At 33.5% G+C, this 25,110-nt stretch overlaps 3 protein-coding genes across 3 annotated transcripts in view; all 3 read left to right on the top strand.

Annotated features, from left to right (window-relative positions):
* LOC129223730 (tubulin-specific chaperone E-like) overlaps window positions 1-25,110 on the top strand; it is a 310,220-nt gene that overhangs the window by 28,445 nt on the left and 256,665 nt on the right. The window lies entirely within an intron of this gene.
* LOC129224229 (N-alpha-acetyltransferase 50-like) lies at window positions 6,630-10,095 on the top strand. Its single transcript, XM_054858650.1, has 3 exons — window positions 6,630-6,650; window positions 7,483-7,513; window positions 8,919-10,095. The coding sequence occupies exons 1-3, from the start codon at window positions 6,630-6,632 to the stop codon at window positions 9,374-9,376; spliced, it is 510 nt and encodes a 169-aa protein (XP_054714625.1). The 3' UTR covers window positions 9,377-10,095.
* The window catches only part of LOC129224228 (cleavage and polyadenylation specificity factor subunit 1-like), a 34,994-nt gene continuing 18,503 nt past the window's right edge, over window positions 8,620-25,110 (top strand). The window contains exons 1-4 of the mRNA XM_054858649.1: window positions 8,620-8,641; window positions 16,610-16,797; window positions 21,990-22,130; window positions 24,188-24,268. Coding sequence (XP_054714624.1) covers window positions 16,642-16,797; window positions 21,990-22,130; window positions 24,188-24,268 — 378 coding nt within the window. The 5' untranslated portion in view covers window positions 8,620-8,641; window positions 16,610-16,641. The remainder of the gene's footprint in view (window positions 8,642-16,609; window positions 16,798-21,989; window positions 22,131-24,187; window positions 24,269-25,110) is intronic.

Here is a 25,110-nt window from a genome sequence, read left to right as displayed (position 1 = left end):
ATCTTGCACAATCCCAGGATGTGCTTCGAATAAATGCTTTTACTCATGAGCCATAGTACACTTATTCCAAATTATAATTTCACTCTCTTGCAACACTACAGCCATACCACGTGTTTTTTTTCTTTAGTGTTACACATTGCGTTTTGTTTGTTATGAATATCTAATAGGCAACTTTAAAGCTGAATGTGCTGTTCGTCTACCATCTAAAAAAAGTAGCAGCAATGCCTGACGATGCAATTGTCACTGCAATTTTCTGTTGCGAACGTATCTTGCAAGAATTAACGATATTAAAAATCTCTTGGGGAACAAAATAAAGAAAATAATTGTTTTCCGCTTAAATTCATTAACCTTCCTGAAATTAACCTGGAATATTTTTGAAGAATTCAGTAGTCTTCTTGGTTAAAGGCAGTTATTATTCTCACACCTTCAGAGAAGCCTAACGCAAGTTTAATATAATAGCCTGGAACCTTCCTGCTCTTCTAAGAAAGCTCTCAAAGCATTAATACACGCATTGCCAGCGTGACGACAGACTCTCAAGCAAGTAGCTCGAATGCAACTCTTGCAAAGCTTCGTGATCCAGATATCTTTTCGCACTCATTGGGTGTTGAGTCAATCTGGACGAACCGTAATCGCTCCGAAACCGATACACCTAATAAATACGTTTAGTTAATCTGGATACTGGTGGGGAAAAATATTTTTCACAACGATGTGAAATCTGCAATTTGTAGCAATTCAAGGAAACGTATTGAAAAATATAGTTGATTTTCTCAGGAAGTAAATAATAACCTGTAATATCCCGAAACGTTATATGGAAATTCTAAGCAGCATTTCTGAGTTTTTTTTTTATCATGGTGTTTTTAGCAGTAAGTCATACGATGTTAGAGTTATATCGATTAATTAACTTACACCGCCATCTATTAAGAATTTTTAGAACTAAACAATTAATTCACACTATTATTGCATAATTAATACGAAATTTGCAATAAAAAATTATATAAACTATCCTATCTTTTAAGTTGGACCAAATGACACATAGATATGAAATTTGAGAAAAATCGGTTGAGTAGTTTCGGAGTTTACCCCGAACAAACATCGTGACATCGTGACACGAGATTTATATATATATATATATATATATAAAAGAAGTAACCCCCCCCCCCCCGAAAGTCGGGTCTAGCTACGCCACTGGCTGTCCTCCGGAAAATTTCCGAAATTGGCATACTAAAATCATGATTTTAGGCTTGGTTTATATAAGGAGCAAGAGGATCGTGGATTCATTCTCATCTTTTTCGCTGGAGTCAATATGGGGCTTTTTTTTTTTTTTCTAGAAAAGGTGGTTTTCGGGAGTTTTTCCATAGAAATTTCGAAAAACAAAGATTTTATGTCATCTTTATTGATGCGAAGGAAAGGGATAGGGGGCTCGGGGGCCCTTCCCCGAAGGTTTTTCGAAATTAAAGTTTTGAAAACACAGTTTTAGGCTATTTAAGGATACTTTAGGGGAGAGGGTAGGCAGTGACAGATCTACATTTTTTTCCGAGGCGGGGCAAATATCGAAACTGCCGCCCCTATCCATCTTTCAAGTTTTAAAATTGAGTTTCAACGAAAAAAAACAAAAATAGTGTGAATTTGCCGCCTCCTAGAAGTCGCCGCCCTTGGCAACCCCCGTCTCCTCCTCCCTTTAAATCCAGCACTAAGGGTAGGCATTTACAGATGTCCAGTGAACAGTGGCAGATTAGCTAGAGAAAATGGCAATGAGGAATTACAAGGAATTTTGGAGGAGACGTTTTGAGGAAATTCGAAAAAAAAGAAAAAGAAAACGTATTTTATCCATATAAAATTTAACACATAAGAACATTTTCTACTCAAAAAGTTTTATAATATAATGGTGAATTAATTATGTTGTATATAATTTTTTGAGGGGGAGGGGGCACCCTCATGGTAATCATTCGTTTTAGTATCTTTGAGTACTTTGATTCTGATTGAACATTTCCATGGCGCACAAATAGGGATTTTAAGTATACAAATCAGAAGAATTGCTTTGTATGAGAGAAATAGTTTGCAAAATAAGTTATATCATCCTAGTAATGTTGGGCTAGAAAAAGTGGTGTTCGGAGGTTTCTGCCCCTGAAGATTATAAAAATGAAACTTTAGACAGTCTTTGACGATGTTAGGGGGAGAGCAGGCTCAGGAAATTTTTCGAAACTGAAGACTTAAACAGGTGATAGTAAGTCATGTTTCGTTCCGCTTGGGCTCAGGGGCATTCCCTAGGCGATTTTGTGAAATTAAAGTTCCAGAAAAGCAATCATAGACCACCATTGGTGATATTAAGGAAAGGAGAGGGGAATGACATATTTCTAGTGTTGTGGGGAAAAGAGTGGGTTTCATAGACTCTCCCCGTAAATTTTCTGCAAATGATGTTCGAAAAATGTATTTTTACGCGATCTCTGCGATGATGTTCGGGGGCTGCCCCACGGAAAAATTTTAAGATCGTAAGTCTTGAAAAAAAAAAAAAAAAAAAATTCTCTAGACAACTTTGATAGATTTGGGTAGCGGCGTAGCCAGGGGAGGGGCCTAGCGCCCAGGGAGAGGAACCGAGGGCATAACCCTTCTTGGACATCAAAGAGAGCCTAAACCTTGTTTTTCGGCTTTTATTAATTTCGGAAGATTTTCGGGGGCGAGCCCCCCGATTACCAAGCACTTCCGTAATGTTTTCAAAAATGCGGTTTTCTGGTTTTAAGTTTTAAACAATTTTAGGTAAGACCTTCCACTCCTCCCCCTCATCCAACTTAGCAAAACATAGCCTTTGCAGAGTCAGTTCCCAAACACCACATTCAGAAATACTGAAGGAGAAAACATGTCAGCATTTCTGTCCTCTAGTTAAGCATATGACTCATGCATAAATTTTGAGGTTATTTATCACTTTTTTAAAATACCCAGACTTAACAAATAGGAGTGTATTGGAGTTTTAAACAACTATTAATTAATAATAAGCAGATATAAATAATTAGCATAATCTATAATGAAACCAATTCAGCAATTCAATGAAAAATAATTAATGTGATAATCTCCTTGAGGTAAGAACCTAAGAACCTGGGCCTCTTTCGAAACAGAATCTTTGCTACACCACAGGATTTAAGAAAGGAGGATGGGAGTGTTTCCCCAAGCGTTTTTTGAATTGTAGTTCTAAACATATACAGTGAAACCTGTGTAAGTTGACCACTCGCGGTGCAGTACTTTGGCGGTCAACTTAGACAGGTGGTCAACTTATAAAGGGCGGTACTTTTTTTTTTGTCATTTTTTGCACCATGTATTCATTTTTTTTTTTTTTTTTTTGAGGAATTCACCCTTACTCTTTCTGTTCAACTCCACTTTCATTGTTTAACATTATTGAAAGTGAAACAATAATTAAAAAATTCCAATCCAATACTTTGCTATTTTTCCCTTGTTTTTAACTGTATTAAACACTAGTTTTAGAAATTCCATATATGCCAGCTAATTTTCTCTGGCTTTCTCCATTTTCAATTACTTTTAATCTTTCATACTTTTAATTAATCTCAAGTCCCACTAACTTTCTTTTTGAAGCCTTTTTATGTAAAACTTATAGCACAAAAAGCAACAAGTTCGACTCTCCCAGTTCATAAAGGCAAAATTAAAATGTCCTATCTCTTAATCCCTTGCACCAGAAACATGTAACTTTACTCATTACTCATTAGCAGGCCCAGATCTGCGTACCCGCAGTGCGAGGGAACCGCGTTTTTAAAGGGGCTAACAGCTCTAGAAATTGAAGAATAGAAAAAAAAAAAAAAAAAAACTAGTACTAAGGCTTATTCGCTTTACAAATAAACACTGCTGGCAGCTAGCAAGGGGCCCTACATATTTTGTTGCAGGGGGGCCCAAAATGTATTGATAAGGGCCTGCTCTTTTTAGCAGAATTCCTGTGTTGCCACAACATATTGCAACTGAAAGAAAAAACTTTGAACTTTTCTACTGACACCTATTTTCATTGAACAGAGTACAAAAAGCTATCTCATATAGAACAACAAATGAAAAACAAGTTTGAGAATAAAGAGCAGCATAAGCTTTTATGCTGCTGTTTAGTTAGTAAAATGCTAGTATGTCATCAAAGCATTAAAAGCATTCTTTGAAAACTATCAAAAAAAAAAAAAAATTATTATAAATAAATAAATAATAAAATAAAATAATATGCTGAAGAAAGTTTAAAAAAATAAACCAAGTGGTCAACTTACAAAGGGTTTTTTACAATACTCCAGACCAAATTTGGCGTACATTAGTGGTCAAGATAGACAGGTGGTCAACATAGAGAGGTGGTCAAGTTACAGAGGTTTTCCTTCATTATATGAGATAGGGCTAGTTCCGTTCCTGATAAAAACGGTCAGCATAGACAGGTGGTCAACTTACAAGGGTGGTCAACTTTACAGGTTTTACTGTAGTTTTAAACGTTAAACGACTATTGGTGATGTTAGGAGAAGGTGATGCGAAGTGATTTCGCTCGAAATTTTTTTGAAAATTGAGGTCTTAAAAGTGCCATTGTAGGCCATTTGTGGTAAACGAGGTTCAGAGGCTCTCTCTCGCGACAACTTTCTGAAATTGAATAAAAAAAAAAGACGTTTCAGACGATCTTCGCTGATGTCATAGGGCCCTCCTGCAGTAAGTTTTTAAAAACGCAACTTAGATTACATTTCATTACCATATAAGATAAAAGAAAATGGTTAGGTTCTGCCATTCCTCCGTCCCTCTCTCCTAAGCTACTTCCCTAAATCATTTTATTTATTAAAAGAAAAAAAGGTAGGAGATCCTCCTCCAGATTTTCTTTTTAAAAAACATTTTAGCTGTTTTAGTTTTTCACGACGAAATTTTCAATTTTCACTCTAATGTTTTTAATTGTTTAAAGTACAAAATTATGCAATCTTAAAACAATCTGTTAACATTTTGAACTTACAGACTAAGATAATTTAAAGCTTTTATATTTTAAATTGAGGTAGGGTTAAACGTTTAACGTTTTGAATACAGGTGGTATTTTTTAGTGATACCTAATAAGATAACTTTTTTTTACTTTATTTAGATATCAGGAATCCTGAATCTCTTGATAACTTTCATTGTACGTAAATTTTTTATAACTCATTTTTTAAACACTCATTAGAGTTACTGGTGTGACTTTTCTATACAAGAGTTTGAATCTTTTCCTCTATTTGAAACATATTTTCTTTATTTTTGTACGGGTGTGTCCTAGGAAGCTATCATGTTTATTTTTTAATTGAAACTTGTTATGTAATTCTATAACGCTTTGGCTATTCATTTTCTCTATTGGTTAAAAAAATATTTGAAACGTATTTCAGCTGTCTTTGGTTTGGTAAATGGTAATTTTAATGATGTACATGTTCGAATGTTCCTAAATAATATTTTAAGATTGCATTTTCTTCTGAAATTTTACAGCAAAAAAAAAAAAAAAAAAAAAAAAAAACATTCATTTGCCCCCCCCCCCCCCTCCTTCTTTTCTTTTTTGAAACTTTTCACACCAATTTTTTCATCCCAGCAACTTACTTAGAACTCTTAGGTTTCAATATTTAACGGAAGATATATATATATATATACTTAAATAAATGGGGAAAGGTTAAAATAATGCTTTGAAAATATTAGTTAAAATAATCATACCTTTTCTACTGCATTTCAATAAGCGTTTTTTTTTTTTTTTTTTTCCCCTCAAATTCAAGTAAAATGCTTTTTCAGATTTTTCCTTACTTGCCACAATGACAATTATTGTTCATCCAAATGCGAATGAAGTTCAAAACTTTAACTAGTCTTTTTTTGGAATTCATAATGAATAAAATAACTATGCAGGATAGTCACTCAAGTCTTCTGCCAAACTCGGGAGCCGGACAAACTCAATGCACTTGTATCTCTTCAAGGCTCCAACGCCAATTACCTTCTTTTTCATTCTTCAAGCAGAAAGTTCACACAGCGGGGGTCGGACAGACCGTCCTAAGCCCCTGAGCACACAACAACAGTTGATCCAACTCTTCTCTAATTTTCCCTCGAGCTCCTAGTTCCAGATTCCAGAGAAAGGTCTTTAACAGAAAAGACCCCTGAAGGTCTGACGTTTCTAATGTCATCCCTACACGCGATTACGCCACGCCGTCTCCACGACGGCATTTCTAAATGTTATAATTGGCGGACAAACGTCTTGCTTTAGTTACACAATAAACTTGTGTGGTCGACAAATCGGCATAACCCCTGCGAGTAGAATACTATTTTAGTTTTTATCCGTTAGCCTAGAAAAAGGGGAAATGGTGCTAAATGTGTATTCAGAAGTTTGTTTCAAAATCAAACACTTAAAATACATGCCAATGGGACTTTATGTTGTAATAAAACCTTTCTCTCTATTTTAATTTTTTTTTATCATTTCGGCACCCTTTGTATTTCTCCACTTTGCTGTGAATTTTTTATTGATGATTCAATTTTATAAATGTGTCCACTGTGCACTGTCCAAAGCTATCATGTTTATTAATGTAGTTGTGTTTTTAAACTGAGACTTTCCGTGGGTTTCTATAGTTTCTATTTTGAAAAAAAATATTTGAATCTTACATCTCGGCTGCTCACAGGCAATCTTAATGTGTGATACAGCTTCCCAGGTATTTCTAAATAATATTTTAAGATTGAATAATCTTTTTAAAATTTACACCATAAACACTTATTAGAACTCATGATTTGCATTGTAAGTTTGTTAAAATGAGAAAATGTAAAAATGCACTTCCATTTAAATTTTATCAAAGATATAGTGAACTTTGAATTCTCTCTAAAAGTAAAAATTGCTGATTGTAGCTGAAATTGCCGATTGAGTACAGGAAAGCGGCGTCCATTGGGAGGTCCCAGTGGCCTCCATAAAAGTCCTTATTCGGCCAAATTTTAAGACATTATTGCATTTTTAAAAATTCCTGAATGTCCCTTCTCATGTGTGCATTGCATATCCGTATTTTATTATTCGGAAAATTGAGGATTTTCCCCAAGAATTTAAGTTTGGGGTGTTTCTGGATATATAGTGTCGGCAAAATAATACTTTGTTCAAGTAAATGTCGGTAAATTGAAAATACTGTGCAGTTAGCAGTCGGCGAATTGATTATATGTCTTTCAAGTGGGCTTTCAGATGAATAGTCGTCAGTACGCAAAATATACATGTGTTTTGGTTTTTCCTTTTTCAATAAAAGGTGAAAACGTGCACATGGTCAAGCTACATACTACTTTGCTCAAAGATTTAGAATACAGAATCAACTGAAAAAGAAAAAATGCCGACTCTAGCGGAATTTTCTGAGTGGACGCTTATTGTCTCGGCAAAATGAGCATTCGCAAACTAAGCAATCTCATAGTGTGAGTGAGGCATAGTGTGAGCAATGTAAAACTGAATGTAAACGGAGACACCATTCATTATTTTCTCTTGCGCAAAATATGAAAAGGTTAGATGTATAGTATGAATATGATAACTTTTTTTTTTTTAACTTTCTGTCAATTTAAGCTTTGAAATTCCGAAACATTGAAAATGCCGACTTATGAACTGATTTTGCCGGACTGGATGAAATCACTGGGAGGGTGAGACACCCCCCTCACCCCCCTATGGCGACGGTCCTGACCACGTTTTGAAACTTGAAGTCAGAATTGTTTCTGGGGGAGTTCAGACCTTCATCCCTTTCTCTAATCTTCCCACATAGCTTGAAGTTTTGTTTTCAGCTATACCATGGGTCGATCCCTCAAACCCTTTCCTTCCAAAGATAGCCTGAAATTGACTTCAGTTCTGAGCACAATTTCAGGAAAGAACCCCTTCTTCTTTCCTCTAATGTGAAACAACCAAAACTTTCTTTTTTTTAAGGCTTGAAATCTGAAAGTTTTAGGACCCTAACTCCCTTAAATTTCCTAAGATACCTTTAAAATTGACTTCATTTTGAAAAAAAAAAAAAAAAAAAAAAAAAAAAATCCAGAGAAAACCCAATTCTCCGTTCTCCAAACTTTGCCTAAAATGGTAATTTTTAGGTCAGTTTTGAAACTTTTCTGACCCACCGGAGCTTTTTCTTCTCCCACTAAGAAAGATCAACTAAAATATTGCGTTTTTATAAAACTTCAATTGGGAGAAATTTCTTTTAATTTACCTGAGCATTTAGAAAAGCTAAATATAAACAAAACGAGAAAGGTAGAGAGAAATTTAAACGAGTTAAAATACGAAAAGTAGTTTTTTTTCTGGAATTTTTTCTCGCTGCGCGGGGCCCGTAGCATTTGCTACTTCTGCTTAATCCGGCCCTGCATATCTTTCCCCCGTATGCCTTTTATTTCAAAGGGGGGAAAATCCCCGAACTCATCCCTTCATCTAATGTCATCAAATACAGACAACAATTACAAGTTTAGGACTTCAATGTGGAAAAAATTTTGGGGCGAGTCTCAAATCCCATCCCTGCATTTTTTTCTGCAAGCCAAGCCGTAGCCTACGAAGATGAAAACCAACAGCAGATCCTCGTAGGTTACAGCCAAGCCTCTAGTTTTTAACACTGACTACTATTTCATTTTATATCTGGCAACAGCGTCCTAGAAATTTTCCAAGAAAAATGGATGTTTTGGCCGGTACATGCTTTATAATTTAGTACGTTTAATTTTGTTTATTTATTAAAATTAATTTCAAATTTTTTGTAATTTTTGTTTCAACAAAGAATTTTACTTTCAGAAAATTGCAAATTGTTTTCTTCTAGTGATTTATAAAGTGTAGCTCTTGCTGAGAATTTTCAATACCATCGCCTTTCTTCAGTTTTGTCGATCTTCTATATTTTTTCTTAGTGCCTAAAGTATCTTCAAAATACGTGAAACGATAATGATTGAAGATTACCAAACGCAAAATTCCTACTCCTGTTCCTACAAAAGTGGCAAAATTGAACTTGGCGACGTTACCCCGCATAACATACGACAGCTGAAAAGACTGAACCAAGTAGTTTTTCCTGTTAGTTACAACGACAAATTTTACAAAGATATTCTAGTTGCTGGTGAGCTAGCCAAGTTAGCTTACTACAATGATATTGTAGTTGGTGCTGTTTGTTGTAGAGTCGATGCTTTTGATAACTGTAGGAAATTGTACATCATGACATTAGGGTGTCTGGCACCCTATCGGCGATTAGGAATTGGCACGAAAATGTTGGAACATATTTTAAATTATGTGAAAGAAGATGGTAAATTTGACAGTATATTCCTGCATGTTCAAGTGAATAACGACAGTGCTATCGAGTTTTATAAAAAATTCGGATTTGAAATAGTTGAAACCAAGTCGCATTATTATAAACGAATTGAGCCAGCTGATGCACATGTGCTCGAAAAGTTTTTAAAATAATGTTGCTCTATTTTACCTGACTTCTAGTGTGTACCATTGCAATAGACTGAAAATGCTTGTTTTTTATTGATGGTATAGTAAAGTCTAATGTGTTGAAAACAATATCCTTAAAATGCTAACATTGCTTTTTTTATGTTCTGTCTTTCATTAAAATCTGTTACTTATTGGTTTGAAACCTCAATTCAAATTTATCCAACTAAAATTAGTTTTTATGTTCTTAATGGCTTTCATGCTTTCTTTGTTACTTTATTTTGCCCTATAGCAAACATAGTGTTTTGAGTTGGGCTAAAATCTAGTCTAAATTATGTTGTGATTTGATATAAAATTCAACCACAATATTTTCATATGTTATACATTTAAAAATATAGAGTTTTTCACGTTAAATGTGTACCAGTATTTTCAGGAAACATATAATTTAAGAATATGAGTTGTAATTTCTTTCCTGTAAAAGTATAATGATTTATAATGCTTTGTTGTGCAGATAACAATGAATTGGATTTGTTTTCATCCTTAATTTTTCATTTATCTTCTCGATTGTTGCTTTATTTATCTTTGCATTGGCAAAAGGGAGAAGATTTTATTTCGGTTTAATACTCTGGAATACTGGGATGTTAATACAGTTGCCTCTTAAATAAAGAATAAATACCTTTGTGCTGAGAATTAAAAAGTCAGTAATCCAACGTTATTAAGCACAAAACTTGCAAATGATTGCAGACACGTGTTTCAGTGTTACAAGGAACACCTTTTTCAATGCAAAGAAGTGAGCTTTTGGATGAAAAGTCATCCGAAAAAAGATGATTCTCGGATGATTTTTCATCCAAAAGCTCACACTTCTTTGCATTGAAAAAGGTGTTCCTTGTAACACCGAAACACGTGTCTGCAATCATTTGCAAGTTTTGTGCTTAATAACGTTGGATTACTGACTTTTTAACAGTTGCCTCTTGTTATTTTACACACTTTGTTGTATTTAATTTTTTTGCGTCTTCCAAAAAATAAGAAAAGAAAAAAATACAGAAACACTTGCTTTAACTGTTTGGAAACCACAACAGTAAAATAAGGAAAAGAAATGTATCTCTAAGTTCCAATAATATTTTGTTTCAGATATCATGTGGACTGGAGTTTAACAGATGAGATATAGCAGACCACTGAGTTATTTCTTGAATGGGGGAGGGGAGAATTGAAATTTTTTGATGAGAGGGAAGATTAATGCAAAATATAAGAAGTAAAGGCCTAGTTTAAAATAATATCCATGCTGAAGAAGTTGTTCTGCTGCTTTTCCGTTATATAGGTATGTCATGGCGCATTTTAAAGTTTGGCGATTATTTTTCATTCTATTTATTTGCCATATTTGGATTAAGTTACATAAAACCTACTTAATTAGCAACATAGATTTTGTCTTTTTAATGGATTGGAACAAAACTATGAGTTTTATTTCAATGAAAAATAATGCCCTTAACAATTAATTTAAGCCATCAAAAGTAAAATAATCTGCTGAGTAAAGAAAGAAAATATGAAATGTAACATTAAAAATCCTATTAAGATAATTTTCCAAATCAGCCCAAAATGCTCCATTAACATATCAAAATCATCAGCTAAGTAAATATATTAAGTCATGAATAAACATTAAAAGTTCCATTAAAATTAGAAAAAGAGAAACAACCTCGTAAACTTAATTTTTAAGTAACTTTAATTAAAATGTTGCCAAACCAAGTGAGATACCTAAACTGAAAAGTCAATATTTTACAGACTGGTTTTAGAAACAAACAACTTGCTATTTACTTTTACTTGTAACTTACCCATGTTTGTAAACTTAGTAGTGATATCAATTGTATCACACTTTCAGATCTATTGCGTTCTGTTATTGTGTTTGGACATAGGGCTGCCATTTTTTTGAATTGAAACCAGTGTTCTGATTATCCCGAGATATTTTGATTCATTTACATAATATTGTGCATGTTAGCCAGAAATACTCCTGTTTTTTTTTTTTTTTTTTTTTTTTTTTTAAACCTAATTCTTGCTTATGATGGAAAAGCAAGCATTTGAATAAAGCTTTAATGCAATATGTTAATGTATTTTTTCGTTTCTATGGTACCCTGTTTAATTAAGTTGCTAATAAATTCATGCATCAATATGTAATAGCTTAAACTTAAATATATTACGTGATATTCTTGTCCTCACAGAAATTATTAATTCAACCTGGATCCCCAGGGAAAGATATGGCTGAGTCCTTTCCTTACAGAAATAGGCTCTTTAAACTGAGAAAAAAAAATAGTTAGAATGATTGTTTGAATTTAAATATCTGTGTGAATTACATCATTTCATGAAGCTTTCTCACATTTTAATGACCTTTTTTTAATGTGTGCATCCTGCTTTTCAGTTTTGAGCAATATTAACAAGTCAGCAGTAACCCTTTGTGTGTGTGTGTATATAATTGTATAATATACTTATATATTCATAATGGCATAATATATATTTTTAAGGGGGTTTCAGAAAGCTTTGACGTGCGGTCTGCCTGACGAAACCAAGCAGTTTGGCACTCCAAAAGAGAAATTGAAAAAATAATAATTTGCTTTTTTATGTTTGTTGAAGACATGAAATATGAGTATGGTATTTTTTTTCTTGTTCCTCAAAATGAGTAAAACCTGCGAGTAGCTCGACCAAGATCTCCCATGCACATTTCTCCCATCTGGCAAATAGCAAACCATAGAAATTCAACAATCCCTAATCCAAGCAGAAACATGAATGAAGGGTTATTGCAGGGTTTTTTTTTTGATCCAAAAGTTTTGGGCTGACAACACATTATAAAACAGAAAAATTAATAAATAAATGAAAAACATTTAAATGATTTTTTTGCAATGTTTTTTCTGTGTAGATTGGAAGAGTTTTGACGGGGAAAGGGGGGGGGGGGGCTGCAAGCTTCCTCTCAGCTTCCGAAAATTCCCCACTGTCTTCAGAAAATTTTACTTGAGCCCAATTGCACCCCTGGGTTGCTGTCATTACAACCAACATCACCAACCATCCAGTGAGAAGAGACTGATGAAAAAGTAAGTATTATGATAGCAATCCAAGCAGGCTTGGTTTGCTTGGGTGGACCGCACCCCACTGTCAGAAAGTAAAATAAGTGCATGCAGCAAAAATATTTATTCAGGAACTTAATTACAAAAATGTATAAATCATAAGAAAATGCAGCTGTTACTGATGCAACATTTCTACTAGAAATTGCTGTACTATTGAAAAATACTTGGATTTCGTATGCGCATAGTTTATCAAAATGTAAAAAAAGCACCGTTTAAATTACAAAAGTGTCTCAAAACTCCCTGCCCCTTTTCTTTGTTCCGGGAGAAACAGTATAATACAAATCATATTTAGCAAGAATACATCCAAACAAAAGTTGTTTTTTTTTTGAGTTGGAATTATCGACAAGCTTATTGTTTTTTTTATAGCATTTCATTCGTTTTTTTGTGCCAAGGTTAAAAAGTATTTGCTCTTATTTTTTTCAATTTTTTACATTAACGCATGTGTAGGGCCAAATTTATCTATAAGCTAAACAAGTAAAGGTGAAGATTCTCGGTCGCCACTAATTATTTTGAATTATTTTCTTGCTCCTTATTGATTTAGACACAAATGTGCTAAAAACTTTTCAACTAAATTTTAGTTTCATGGGGATTTTTTACTTTTTGAATGATTTTTATGCTACAAATTCAAAAATTTATATCTTAATTTTTGGATAGTCTTTATATTTGGTCATTTCCTAGATGGGAGTAGTGTATTTTTGGGAGTAAGCGCAGCATCGGAATATATTCTCAAGGAATAAATAATTTTAATGTATGCACCAACCTGGTATAAGCACCGCACCCAACATTAACCAACTTAAAAGCACAATTAGTAGTAAAGAAAGCTGGAAAGAAATGCAAATAAGAGAAATATTTTTAATTAACGAAACTATGTTTACTTTACTGTAAATATAATGTTCTTACTTTTGGAGGAGATATTGATTGTTTATCTAGAGGAGGGACTCGGATCCTTCTCCTCAGTGCTTCGTCAATGTCACTCTCTGCCCCAAGTATCACAAAAATATCGATCGACGTAGAAACAACAAAGGTCAACATTTGAATATCGAACAATAATGGATAAAGTTCTTGAAACATATAGAAGTATATTAAATCGTATTTTTTCACCCATTTCTTTTAAAAAATCATTTTTACTGCTTATTTTGACATTTGAAAACAATCATTATTAAAAGATTTAAAATAGAAATCAGAAGCAAAAAAGAACATTGAGAAAAGCTGTTTCAAGTTGGATAAAAAATATTGAAGCACTAACTTACTTTGACGTGACTGACGTTTCCTCGTTAATAGTTTTGCTGTGCTACCTGCCTGCAGCAGGACGATGTGGTGCCATCTAGTGGCAGCATTCTCAACGCTTTTTAAAAACTTGGATTTTTTTAACTTGGGGGGGGGGGGTAGACTGCATGCACCGCACCGGCAATTTTTTTACTTATTTTCTTGTATGCGCCGCGGTGCTTATTCCCGAAAATACGGTACACACGACTTTTTAAGTGAAGTTTCCAAAAATGGAGTTGGATGTTCATGCACTGCTGGAAAAAAAAAGCCAAATATGCTCTATTTCTTTTTTGGATAATTCTTAATTATTTTCTTGAAAAATGCAAAATTTTATCTTCAAAATAATCAAAATTGCTTTAGATGCTAAGATGTTAAAAACTGACGATATCCTCTAAATTGTAGTTTTTTAAGGATTTTAAGCTAAGATTATTTCTGTTTAACAAATTTAAAAATCTATTTTAAAATTTTCATGTAATCACACTGCTTGGTCGTTTGCAAGAAGAAAGTAGTCAAGATTATTTTTTGCCTAGGTTTCCGAAAACAAAATTGGATATTTATTTCAATGAAAACTATTGAAAATAACATAAAATTTGCAATTAATCTTGTTTTTTTTTTTTTTTTTTTCTTGATAAGTTTAACATTTTATCTGCACAATTATTGTATTTGATCCTTATTACTACATGAAGGTTTTGCTATAAACTAAAACTGTTTTATCTAAAAGGCAGTTTCCTGGGGACTTCTCCTTTATTTATTCAATCATACCTTTTTTGAAAAAAAAAAAAAAAAAAAAATTAAAACCTATTTTAACTTAAATTCTCTATATATAAACAAACAGGTATTGAGAATAATTCTATTTTAGAATGTGCAAAGTTCTATTCATTAATTTTTTTCATGAAAGTAGTAAGAATTACCTCCCTCCCCCTTTTGTACTTCAAAACTATGCGACAGTGATGGCCACTAAGTGATGGGTCTAGTGGCCACTGGCCACTTAGAAAAATTACGAGTCTTGACCTTTATAAAAAAGTTTTATCTTAGGGCCCCGCTTTGTTGGAAGCCTGCGACTCCCGAAAACTGCATCATTCATACCTAAGAAAATGAAAAGTATGCTTGAATAAAAAAAAATCTTTTCAAATACTTGAAAATTTTGAAAAGTTGTTAAAACCTTGAATTTGAAAAATTCTAAAGCAAAAATATACCAAATGGGCCCAGTAACCAAACGGATAAGGAGCCCCCATTGGCTCTTGGCAGCCGTGCAACTAGCCAATAATATACAGTCGAACCTCGTTAAAATAAGCTTATCTTATCCAAAAAGCAAATAGCATTATTTGTAAGTGCAATAAGATTGGGATCACAAATGTAGTTTGTCTTAGCAGTAATTTATTTAGATCTTGTTGGAATCAATAAGGTTCATTTCTATTGTTAAGATAGCATTGGCTATGTCAACAGCACTGACGAGAAGTCTTGTCGAAACAGAAACTTGTGAGTGTTACTGTTATGTAGGTATATATATATATATATATATATATATATATACACACACACATAGGGTTGCCAACCTTTTTTTCAGTAACTTCAAGAGTAACTGAGTGGTTGAAACCATGAGGAGTTTTTTGAGATTCGACAGGAGCGAAATTGGCTGTTTGTGTTTTGTTCCAGTAGGGTGCCTAAATTAGGCAACATATTCAGAGCAGCATATGAATAATTTTATTTATTAAATATTGCCTGTCATGTACTTTTGAAAATCTGGTTGCATCTTTAATTAATAAAACAAATGACTTTTCCACTTGATGAACACTGTAGTTTTCATAAAAGAATTGGAATTTTACAAATCGTCCTCTTTTAGAGTTGAATTAAAACTAACTAATAAAATTTTTGGGGTTGTCATCATACACATCAATTTACTGAAAAGAAAAATTTCTCACAATATCCTGTACTTTGCCATAAGGGAAAAAGAAAAGAAAAAACAAGGAATGAAATGGCATTAAAAACTTTAAAAGTAAAAATATACAAAAGAGATCATTTTGCTTTTTCTCTTGTTTTTTGAAAAGATGCATATTTAGTATGTGAAACAATTGATAAGCAATAAAAATAATTCAATCTTGTAAGATTATTATTTTGATTTATTGGTAGGGTATAATCCTGTCGACCAAATCCAGAATTATCGCCAAATGAGAATCGAGTTAAAAAATTTTGCCAAGCATCTCAACCTTTACTGTCATTTATAGAATGAGTAGGACAAGTTTCGACAACTTCACTCAGCGATAATTTTGGTTTTGAGAAAATGGTCAACAAGATTATACGTGGTACCGATTTGATTAAAACCCAGACTTGATTCTTTTCTTATATTTTGAATTTTATTATATTCTATTTTCATAAGAACTAATGAATACATACATTGTCTTATAAAGTAGCTTCTTGTGTTTATCTTTATATAATAATAATATACAACTCTTTGTGATACTGCATTTTTCTTGTCTGCAGTGTTTTGCGTGAATGGTTACCATATTGTATTTATATTTGGAATGTTCTTGTTGAAATTTTGTTTTGATTGTATTGCCTGAGATTATTAAACTGTAAAATAAAGAAAATTCTCTCATAAAAAAAATTAAATAAATGCATTCTGAAAAAAAAAATGCTTGTTCTCTTTGTCTTTATTGTGCTGTTGCATATTTCATTTTACACACATTTCACATATTAAAGTTTAGTCATTGATTTTTTTACTTATTTAATTTTTTATGAGAGGAATTTCTTTTGCTTGAATGCAGTATGCAGTAGTTTCAAAATGCACAAGAAGTACTTAAAATTAAATTTTGTGCTTAAGCCTATTTTAAATTTTTTTTTTAGGATAAAATAACTTTTACAATAAAATGTTTATTTTATTTCATTGTAGGCAATTGTATTTGATTTAATCATAAAGTAGACATGGCATCAAACATATATTCCTTTTGCAAACAAATTCACCCTCCCACTACTGTTGAACATTGCATCTATTGTAATTTCTACAATCATCAAGAACAAAACCTAGTTATAGCTGGAGCTACTGTTTTACGAATTTATAGACTTGTACCTGAAGCAGATGTAAGTATTTTACATTGTTTTTATAAAGCTTTTGCGTGAGGTATCTCAACTTGAAAGATTGTAATTGGAATAAGATCAATTCTCATTTACCTTTAAAAACAACTAGCCATCAAAGTAGAATGAAAAAAGCATTGAGCATAAATTTGTCTTGTTCTATTTTACATTACCAAAGAAAAAAAAAAAGTGACGACTGATTTTGCTCTCAGATATTTAGCTTTTTTAACTTCTTGGAATTTTTGTGCATTAATGTAATTTTAGAAGCATCACTTGCTGACCTTCCAATGTAGTTCATGGTTTTCTTAACATCTGGGTTCTGGAATTAGTATTCCCAAGCTTCTGTGAAAAAGCATAGTACAATTTGGTTTATTAGCACTTAAATTCATGATGGTCTCTTCAAGGCTAGTAGGACCAGGGCCGTAGACAGGGTGGGGACCGTCGGGACAAATCCCGCCCTGAAATTCTAAGACACAAACTTTTTAGTCCTTCTCTTTTTTTTAGTTTTTACTTCTAAACTCAAAAAAAAAAAAAAAAAAATAAATAAAAAATAAAAGAAACAACCAAGACTCTGAATCCTCTAATCAAAACTTTTCCCCTTCACCTTGACCTTGTTACTTCTTTCTTTCAGTCAGACCCCCTTCTCCGACTATCCCCCCCGCACAAAAAATGCGCAGTGGACATGGGTCATTGTTTGAAATGGGGAACGTCGTAGACTGGTTCATCTTCCATTTTCTCTTTCAAAAGTAGAGGGGGGGAGGGGTTCCCTCGGTCTTCTGATGGACCATCAAGTTTCGTGGTGGGTTGAATGTTTCATTGATTTCACCGCCAAAACACCCTCTAAAAATAGCTTTTTAGCATTTGGTATCATCGCTTTGTGCGTTTGATAAGTACTGACTCTTTACTCATTGTCAACATAGCTTTGCAGGCTATATTTCACTTTTTAGGATAACTCATATATATTTAACTACTGATAAATTTAACGTTCATATATTTAAAAGTATTTAATCAGGTATGTAGTTGATCTGTAGATATATTTTTGGGGGGTATTTCAAGTACATTTTTGGTGCAAGAATGATCAATACATTCATGTAAAACAAGCATTTTAAATGCAACTATACTCTACGACTGAAAACAGCTACGAGATATGCGACGAAAGAAGAGCGATTGACGGGGCTTACTTTATTAAGTGTATTTCGGGATAATCCCGTTTGTCCCGAAAAAGTAGTAGAAAAGTTTTCTAAAAGTTCTCGTCGCATGGTTTTATAATAAGTTAATAAAAAAAGGTATTTTAAACTAATTTTTTATTACTTTTAGTTTGATTTTGCAAACCCCAAATAAACACAACTTTGAACTATATCTCCCCTCCCCTGGACTACTTGTCTGGAACCACACTTGCCTCTGACCATGTCTGTCCCCCCCCCCCCCCCCCCCGAAAACGGCCTTAACCAGTACTGTGGAGTTGGGACTAATTTTGAGGCAAAAGAGTCGGGGAGTCGTTGGAAAATAGTCGGACTCCGGCTTTTTTTTTCTTTAATATTTACTGACTCTCCATGTATTTTTAAAAAACCGACTACGAATTAGTTCGATTCCATACATAAAAACCTACTAATAAGAAAATAACTCATTGGTAACTAGCTGGCTTGATTATTTATCGAATTTTCTCTAATAGCTATGTATTTGCCGTTCTCCTAGTTTACTTGTCTTTTAACTCTCTTTAATAACTAACAGTTTTGTTGCGGAACATTTTCTACGTAATCACTTATAAATAATATAATAAGAATAATATATTTTTTACTTTGATCTCAGTTATAAAATAGTAAGAAGATTGTCCCTTGAGCAAATCGGGGGCTTGTAGCTAGACGGAAATGTCTGAGGGTGTTCAGCAACTTCAAATAAGTTTTGGCGTGATAGTGCCAATCCAAAAGATCTGAAAAAATCCGGTCCAAAAGAGATGAGTTGTGCCACCGCTACACAACAGTAGTCTCATTAGGTTTTTTTAATACTTTTCAGTACTTTCCACAAGCCTTTTATTTAGCGTAATATCAATGGTTTACGATTAATTAGAATTATGAATCATGTTGGTACCTCAATTGGTTGATTTTTAATTGTTGCATTAAGATGCTTTTTTAACCAACACATTCACTTTTCGGGGCCCATGAGAGGCCATATCATCCTTGTCAGAAACTAGGAGCACGGTTCTTAGAAGGGCCCCGCTTTTGAAAACTTTATAGGGGGATGGGATCCGGAGACCAAACTGATATTGGGCCCACCTTGACCTTCGGCGGCCCCGTTAATTTACCCTTTTACTATAATTAAATAACTGATTGAAGAATGCAGATAATTTCTTGAAATTTCAAACATTCACCCATAACACAAAACTATCAAAGATTATGTATTTATGAGTCAGTATTTCAGTTTCTCCGTAATTATGTCAAGTATTTCCGTTTCAACCGATATATCGGACGGATAAAAATCTTAATATCATTACCGTGGTAATAGTTATATGTCGATATATCGCCCAGTCCTAGTCCTTACTCTTTAAGATGCAGCAGTTTTTCAGTTCTGCTGCATTGTCAGGACTTTTTTTTTTCAGAATACTCGTCCAAACTTTTAACTGCAAAATCCTGTGTATCCTACGATTGTTATATTGAACGTATGGTTACATTGAGCAACTGATCAAATTGTGGTGACAAACCCGTACAAATTCCAGACACAGCACGTGCCCCATGAATTGCCAAGTCCACACACTTTAAGTACAATCTACTTCACTTTCTTTTATAAAATCATCATTGTTGTAAAATTCATCGCTAGTGGTTTCTGTCGGTAATTATTAAGAAAACCGCATCTATTCAATATTGTCATTCGACTCAATACCACTAAATGCTGGAAAATTAGTCTGATAGGAATGTTTGTCCTCTCATCAAATTGCTGCAAAAAATAATCGCTTTGTTTCAAGACAGTTATGACAGATAACTTCTTTTACATTTTACGACATTTCACCAATTCTTCTTTCCAAGGTTGTAGTAATTTATTTATTTGTCATATATTGTTGTTCATTTATTTATTTATTTATTTTTGTAAATTTTTTCAGCAAACTTTATTATTGCTGAGAGTATAGTAAGTTCTCCTACAATGTGAGTAAATCTATCTTTGCCATGAATGAAAATAGCTCATAAGAAACTTTGGTACATGTGGTTTTTTTCTGTTTTAAAGATTTCTTCATAGTAGGTTTAGTCATAGAATTTTTTTTCTTGATTTGAAAATAATAAAAGCGCCCTCGCATTCCGGATGCTTAGTTGATTGAAGCTTTCTTTTAAGTTTTGAGAGTTTCATACATTTGTTGGATAAGATTTCAAGACCATTCGCACAATATATATAAGGCTCTTCCTCAGAACCTGAAAATACAAACACCACATTTAAAGAACCAGATTTATATTTAAAAAATCTTTTTTTTGTCCTTACATTTTTTTGACAAGTTGGTCTGAACTTCGAGTTACCAACTCACAACTTATGGGATCAGAGTTGGAAGTCTTATCACAGCTTTGACTTACCGTATTTTTGGGAATAAGCGCCGCACCTTCCATAAGCGTGCACCCAGAATTGAACAACTTAAAAGCACAATCAGTAGTAAAGAAAGCTGGATTAAATGTAATTAAAAAATATTTTTTTATTTATCGTTAGTATTTTTAATTAACAATAACGAAAGATTTAAAAAAATCCCTATTTTGCACTTTTTGTCTTTGGCATTCCTCAATTGGCCATCACTTTCAATGGTTAATTTATCCGATTTCTAACGGCAAATGCATCTCTCGTCAATGCCAATCTCTCTGGCAGCAAAACGATTTCCAATTGCTTCTGCCTTTATTACCTTAAATTTAAAAGCTGCAGTATAACTTTTCAATTGCTAAGGAGCCATTTCAAAAGCAACTAAGCAAAAAAATCCGTAAAAAAAGATAAGCCAAGAACGCACGAACGACAGCAAAAGATGCAACACGACGATGTGAGTGAATAATAAAACTAGAGCTAGGCGACAAGTTTCCCATTAGGTTGCTTGACCAAGCAACCCGTTTTTGTTTTTGTGAGGGAGGTGGTAAATTCCCTTTACAAACTGGACATCCATCCCTCTCTCATACTAGTACTTTTACTCCCTCCTCTACCTGACCCCTTCGCTCCGACGCGATAAGGCTTGCTTGCCCACGTGTATCAGTGTTTCTCTCCTCAGTGAAACACATGCAATCGCTGACTCACCTTCCCTCCCTCCTCTTTGCTTTAATTGTTGCCCAAGGTCAAAAAATTTCCTGACCCCTTCGCTCCGCCGCGATAAGGCTTGTTCGCCCACGTGGATCAGCGTTTCTCTCCTCAGTGAAACACGTGCAATCGCTGACTTACCTTCTCTCCCCCTCTTTGCTTTGCTTGTCGCCCAAGGTCGAAGGACTTCCTGTTCCTTCGCTCCAACGTGATAAGGCTTGCCCCTGCACGTATATCAGCATTTCTCTCCTCAGTGAACTACGTGCAATCGCTGATTCACCTTCCCTCCCCCTCTTTGTTTTACTTGTCGCCCAAGGACGAAGGGTTTCACAAAATGAAAGCAAACGATGTGGTGCCCTCTGTTAGCAGCATTTTAAATTTTTTTAACTTAAAAAAAACACTATCCGCCGCACCTGTTATATGCGCAGCACAGGCAATTCTTTTACTTTTTTTCTTGTATGCGCCGCAGCGCTTATTCTCGAAAATACGGTATTCCATTCAATGAGTGTATTGAGTATAGATCACGTAAAGTTTTTGAGCGATGCCACATTTCACTTGAGAAGCGCCCCAAAACACCTGATACTAGGTTCCAGATTTCGACCAGCATCCACGGCCCATGGGTTGGGAACCGCTGATTTAAGAAATTAGTCTGAGACTTCATCTCTGCAGTTTTTGGCATAGACGTCAATCAGCACTGAAGAGATGGACAATACATAATACACTATTTTTCAAGGTCAAAAAATTCATCATTTCATTTTATAACTTAAAGATCGTATTTTGTTATCAATAGTATACAACTGTTCTGAAATGTTTGATTCTATTTTAAATTTTAAAAATTAAATTCATGAAAGTTATTTAAATAACTTTCATGAATTTGGAAATAACTGCCAAGTACATTTTTGCTCATTTTTCTGTATTAATAATTTACTACATGAATGTGTTTGCAGATTCCAGTTACAGGGGAACCCAAATTGAAACTAGAATGTGTTCAAGTATTTCCTTTGTTTGGCAATGTCATGTCAATGCAGTCCATACGCCTTGCAGGGTCTCCAAGGCATGCTTTGCTTCTCAGTTTCAAGGAGGCTAAGGTAATAATTCCTTATTTCCTAATGTGATTTAAGTTTTGAGCTGCAGTGGAACCTTTTTTTAACTGAAGTTATCGGGACCAAACCATCTTTGGTAAACTGTAAAGTCAGTACAAATGAGGGTATTTAAACATAGCTGTTGGGAGTAGAAATGGGAGCGGTTGGAAAAAATCTTTTTTTTTTTTTTTTTTTTGTTTCTTTCTAAGGGAAAGAATTAAGGGAATTTCAACTCTGGAACAAATTGAAAATTGTAATATTTTTGGCACAAGATAATGTATTAAAAAATTTACATTCCAATGCTTTTTCTGTTTAAAAAGTTTTTTATGTTCAGTATTCCACATGAAAACACTAATTTTGACAATGCAAGCTGTAAGATAATTTAATCTCCCTGTACCCAGGGCCTGATTACTGAATAGGCCAACAATTAAAGGGGCCCTCAAATTGCTAAAATTACATTAGCCAATAGGTAAAATAGTAAGGTTTGAGTACAGATGGGAGGGGCCCCAAAAAACTGTTTGGCCTAGGGTCTCCCAATAACTTAATTGGGCCCTGTGTACACTAAAGTATTGTTTGATGCTTTTCTCACAGAAACTGTTACATATAGAATTAGTATATTAATATTTTTAATTAGTGGACTCGTTTAGTAAAGTTCTTTTTTATTTTCATTTAATGACTATGCATTAGGGTGGATCGAAAAAAATTGTTTTCGGAATTTCAAATCGGCCAGGGTGAGAAACGTTATCCACAAGGACTAAGCATATTAATTTCTTACTCATAAGAGCACCTTTTAGAAAATTAATTGTTTTGTTTCTAACAAATGTGTCCATTTCTTATGTGTCCTCTAAAATATAATTCGTTTTTCCTGTTCAAATTTCTAACTCAACAGTTTTTACTACGCTCATACACTCTTATTGTGGCTATTCAAGCCCTATGGGTTAGCCCCCTTGCATAATTAATTTGTTACTGCTAATCTGTTCATAATACTGTTTTTCTATCAAAGACAGTTAAATTCTGTTATAAAAGAAGAATCTTCAAATTTTATTCATTGGAAAAGGAATTTTGTTGTACAGTAAAACCTTGTTAAGTCGTCACTCAAGGGACCAAAAAAATTTTGACCACTTATGCGGAGTGACTACTTATGTGGAGTGGGAAATAAGGAAGGAAAAAAAACTTCTCACAAGTACTTTCATGAATAGCTGTAGAATTCAGTGAGAAAAACCAAAAGCTTGTACAATCCATGTCTATAAATTAGTGGAAACTTTTAAAAGAAGGAAAAAACACTCATTATAGTTACCTAGTTTTATTTTGTTTTACTTACACATTACTTAATCGTAATAACTCATTTTAATGTACTTACTGTTCATTAAAACAATCCATCAGTGTTGACTGATGAAGTTGTTGCTTACTGAAAATAAATCTGTCTTCTAACGTTCTTCAAGCTTTAAATTCTGCATCTCTTGTACCTTTAACGAATGTTAAATACTAACAAACGTTCTCCAGGTATTAGATTTTGTCTGTCTTGCTGGATGGAGTTTGATACATATGATTGGGTACTAGACAGAGTCACAGCATGAAGTATGCTTTGAATGACCAGAAGTGAAAAGTGAGAATTCAGGGAAAAATGACTATCACACAGCATTTCAACTAAGTCTAATGCTATTTTCTAAGATCCAATAAGAAAAGAGAATTTTAGAAAACAATTTTTGAGTGACTAGTTAACCAGGGTGAAGTTAAATTTGGTGACCAGTAAAATAGGATCATTTTCCATTACTGTGAATGAGACCTTGTTGGGTCCAAAGGAAAACGACGACTTAAGTGGAGTGACCACTTAAATGGTTGACTACTTATTGTGGTTTTACTGCAATATAATTCAAATTGGTAATGCAGTTAAAACAGTACTGAACATTTGTTTTGTTGAAACAGACATTTTGTTGTATTGATATTTGCTGCAATAAAATTTTTTTCTATACTCTTTATCTTTATTAGTGGGTATGTAAATTTTATGTTGATGTGTTTAATTATGAACTCGTAAAACTAATACATGAAAATGTGTGTTCCAGCTTTCTCTAGTTGAGTATGACCCTTCCACTCATGATTTGAAAACTTTATCTCTACACTACTTTGAAGAAGAAGATATGAAGGTACTTGTTTTACTGAGCGTTACAAAATATTATACATATTGTTTAATAATACATTGTTTATCAGAATGATTTCTTTTTCATGTTACATTTAGTGGGCTAATAACAGTAGAATACCTTTATAACGCCGACCTATATGACGCAATTCTCTATAAACCGCACAACTTTTCAGAAGTAAACAATAGTTTTTTAAGTTTAAAAAATCCCTTTGTTTTGCCTTGCTAACATAAAAATTGTTAGGAAAATTAAATTTTGAAACAGTTTTTCATCTTTCCAGCTTAATTCAAAGCTTTTAAATGAAAATTAATATTCACAGTAAAGAGAAAATATCAGATGGCTCTGGAAAATGCAGCTGTTATGCAAACTATGAAGCTGGCAGAAGTGCAGGATAGTTCACTTTCTTGTGAATGTAAAGCATATTTATTTGTGAATGATTAGTTGCATAATTAGTGTTTTGATACTCATTTCAGATAGAACTAATTCTGAAGTGTTAATATATATATATTCTGAATATTAGTTTTGAAATTTGTGAAATGACCTATATAACGCCAAAACCTGTATAATGCAAAAACTCTGGTCCCAAGGTGTGCGTTATAACGGTCTTCTACTGTAATTAAATTGGCATGCTTGATAAGAACAAAGTTAAATTGTGAAACAAGTTGTCATGGGTTTTGTATTAAATTATAGTTTTATAGGTATCACAATTAAAATCATTTTGACGTGATTTTAATTGTGTTTTTCAATTGTCAAAAGTCAAAGTCAGTGGCGTAGCTAGACCTGACTTTCGGGGGGGGGGGGGTTACTTCTTTTACATATATATATATATATATATTATATATATATAT

Source organism: Uloborus diversus, chromosome 6 (genome assembly GCF_026930045.1).
Source record: "Uloborus diversus isolate 005 chromosome 6, Udiv.v.3.1, whole genome shotgun sequence".
Taxonomy (NCBI): Eukaryota; Metazoa; Arthropoda; class Arachnida; order Araneae; family Uloboridae; genus Uloborus; species Uloborus diversus.
Note: the sequence above shows the minus strand (reverse complement) of the source record. Positions and strands in the feature narration are given on the sequence as shown.